A 2,855-nucleotide genomic window follows, 5' to 3' on the forward strand; every position below is an offset into this window, starting at 1 on the left:
GGGTAACACAGTGAGACTCTGTCTCAAAAAAAAAAAAAAAAAAAAGAATGAATGGTAATGTCATCATTACAATATTTAGTATTAAATCATTAGTAGAAATGATATCATTTCTATTATCATTAGTAGAAATGATAATAAATAGCATAATCAAACTATGCATTTATTTTAGTCAGTAATTATTTTCCAACAATGTTCTCAGGATTGGAATATTGGGAAGGTCTGTTATTGGAAAGAATTTAAAAAACAATACTTACACAGTTTTTCTAAATAACTAAAACTAATAAAGCTGATTTTCTACAACATTTATAGCTGAGTATGTCTAATATAGTTTTTTAAGAAATATATAGGACAATTCTGGGAGAAACTCTAGGAAACAGTTTAAAGCACCCTCACAAAATAAAAACTAGTCTAAAGCACACATTTCAGCAAGAAGCATTACCCTTTAAGTGGAACCATAGTTGTAAGGATTACTATAAATAAGAACCTGCCATCTAATTTGAAATTATGAAAAGCCAAAACAGAAAATACTAAAAGAACAGAAAAAGAATAGAATTTGTAATTATGTTGTTAGAAAGATGATTAACAATAGTAGCTTTGTTTTTATGTCTAATCAGAAAAACAACAGAAATCACTCAAAGTGGTGATGGATATACTAATCATCCTAATTTGATCAACACACATTGTATACATATATCAAAATAACATTTCGTACCCCATAAATATGTTTAAGTATTATGTATCAATTAAAATAATACTAAAATCACTCAAAGTGATCTGACATATTATTCTATTCTATGAATACATCATTGACTTTACAATATGTCTAATAAAGGGCAGTTTAAAAAGTATAGAAATGTCAAAAGGGGTGAATTGAAAGGAAGAAACAAACTAATAATTTACCTAGGAAAAGAAAAAAATAAGCCCTATTCAACACCAAGTATTTTCAAATACATTAAATATTAATACATGCAACAACTAGAACGAGTACCCAAGCTTTTTTTTTAAGTTATTATATACAAAGTATGCAAATTAATGATCTTTACTAGTGTTTTCTAAACATTAAGTATGAATGAATATTAACATTCAGGAGAAAATATTTGAAATTAAAAATATCTTACTAAATCAGCCCCTGCTTGAAGTAAAACATCTGCAACATCCGTATGTCCATTTTCACAAGCATAGGTTAAGGCTGTGTCTCCTGTTGCTGTTGTAGCATGCACGTTAGCGCCTAGCAAACAAAACAAATCATACATTTACTTTATGACCTGTAAAATTATATCAGCTAGTCCAATTTTGCAACCTGGTGAAACTGAAAAATTCAAAATGTGAAAATATAAAAATGCAATTTAAGCATCCTAATTTCCCTTTAAATATGCTTTATAAAAATACTTTTACCCACATAGAAAAGAACTAAACCATATGATTTTAAAAGACAGGATAATCTGCCTATACATCATTACACTAGTAAGATACACCCTAAGGAGTAAAAGAGCTACGAAAACAAAAAATATTAAGTATTTTTCAGAAATCACATTGGTGGTAGTGTTGGTTTGTATTCTGAGGCACTTCTATGGATATTGTAGTGTAAGTCAAATGAGTAATCATTTGGTGAGAACAGAAATTTTTAGCATGATTAAGAGAAAACACAGATAGAAGATTATTGAGCTTCAGTAAAAACCCTGTGGCTCTGAATTGGAAATACTGACATGAATTCATGATGTATTTTATCTATAAGAAAAATACATATTTCCTAGCCCTGACCAACTAAAAACGTCTAGAGACAATGGTAGACCAAGTGGAAATAGTATTTCTACCTTAGATTGTGATCCCTAAGCACCATTTCCTACTAAATGGAATTAGGGCTTCTTATAAAAATGATTGATTTCAAGACTGGAGCAGAAACTGCCCAAAATGAGCCTAGAAAACCTTACCTTATCAGAAAGCAAGGAAATTATCAGAGACTATAATGAGGTCTTATCAAAAGGATTTAGGAGCTAACCTTATTGATCAAAGGTATTTAAATTTTCCCTTCTGACAATTTTTACATCAAAAAGAATGATGACTGTGAATGAGGTAAAAACCATGATGTATGTTTAAATCCAAAAGTTCAAAATGATGTTCAAACCAAAAACAAACAAAAAAAATTGTTTACTGGTCACCTGTGAAGGATGCTAAGAACCACCTCATTATTTTGGAAACTGGGAAATAAAGGGGGGAAATCATCAAATATTTATCCTGCCAATCCTATATGATCTATACTTAATTTAAGGGCAACCAAATAGTTGATATGAGGAAGTTTCTCTTTACAGATGTATTCCAGCTAATAAACAAGGAATAAAAAAATTAGAATATCACCACTTTGCAACTCTTAATGAATTAATGGATCTAAGAAATGATTATCAAAAGCTAATAATATCACAAAAAGAGAAACAACTAGATGTTCATTACCTCCTGAAGAAAGTACACAAATACCATCTATGAAGTAGTCCATCAAAAAAAAAATCAAAACTAAATACAAATTAAGTCTCTAGATCTAACTACTAATTTATGGAAAATTCAAGGGACAGAAAAATAAGTTAAATAAAATCATGGACATATAATTGGCAAAATCCATACTCCAGGAAGCCTAAAGGATAAACATTCCATTTCTTAAACCAAAAATTGCAAGAAAGGCCGGGAGCGGTGGCTCACGCCTGTAATCCTAGCTCTCTGGGAGGCCGAGGCGGGCGGATTGTTTGAGCTCACGAGTTCGAAACCAGCCTTAGGAAGTATGAAACTTGCACACTGAAAACCATAAAACATCACTGAAAGAAATAAAAAGAAGAATTAAAAACACAGAAAGGCCGGGAGCGGTG

The 2,855-nt window shown here is 30.7% G+C and overlaps 1 protein-coding gene across 1 annotated transcript in view; it reads right to left on the reverse strand.

Moving 5' to 3' along the window:
• The window catches only part of LOC105824025 (ankyrin repeat and KH domain-containing protein 1-like), a 198,639-nt gene that overhangs the window by 104,494 nt on the left and 91,290 nt on the right, over positions 1-2,855 (reverse strand). Inside the window, exon 7 of the mRNA XM_012661359.1 lies at positions 1,119-1,228. Coding sequence (XP_012516813.1) covers positions 1,119-1,228 — 110 coding nt within the window. The remainder of the gene's footprint in view (positions 1-1,118; positions 1,229-2,855) is intronic.

Source organism: Propithecus coquereli, unplaced genomic scaffold (genome assembly GCF_000956105.1).
Source record: "Propithecus coquereli isolate 6110/MARCELLA unplaced genomic scaffold, Pcoq_1.0 Scaffold709, whole genome shotgun sequence".
Lineage (NCBI taxonomy): Eukaryota > Metazoa > Chordata > Mammalia > Primates > Indriidae > Propithecus > Propithecus coquereli.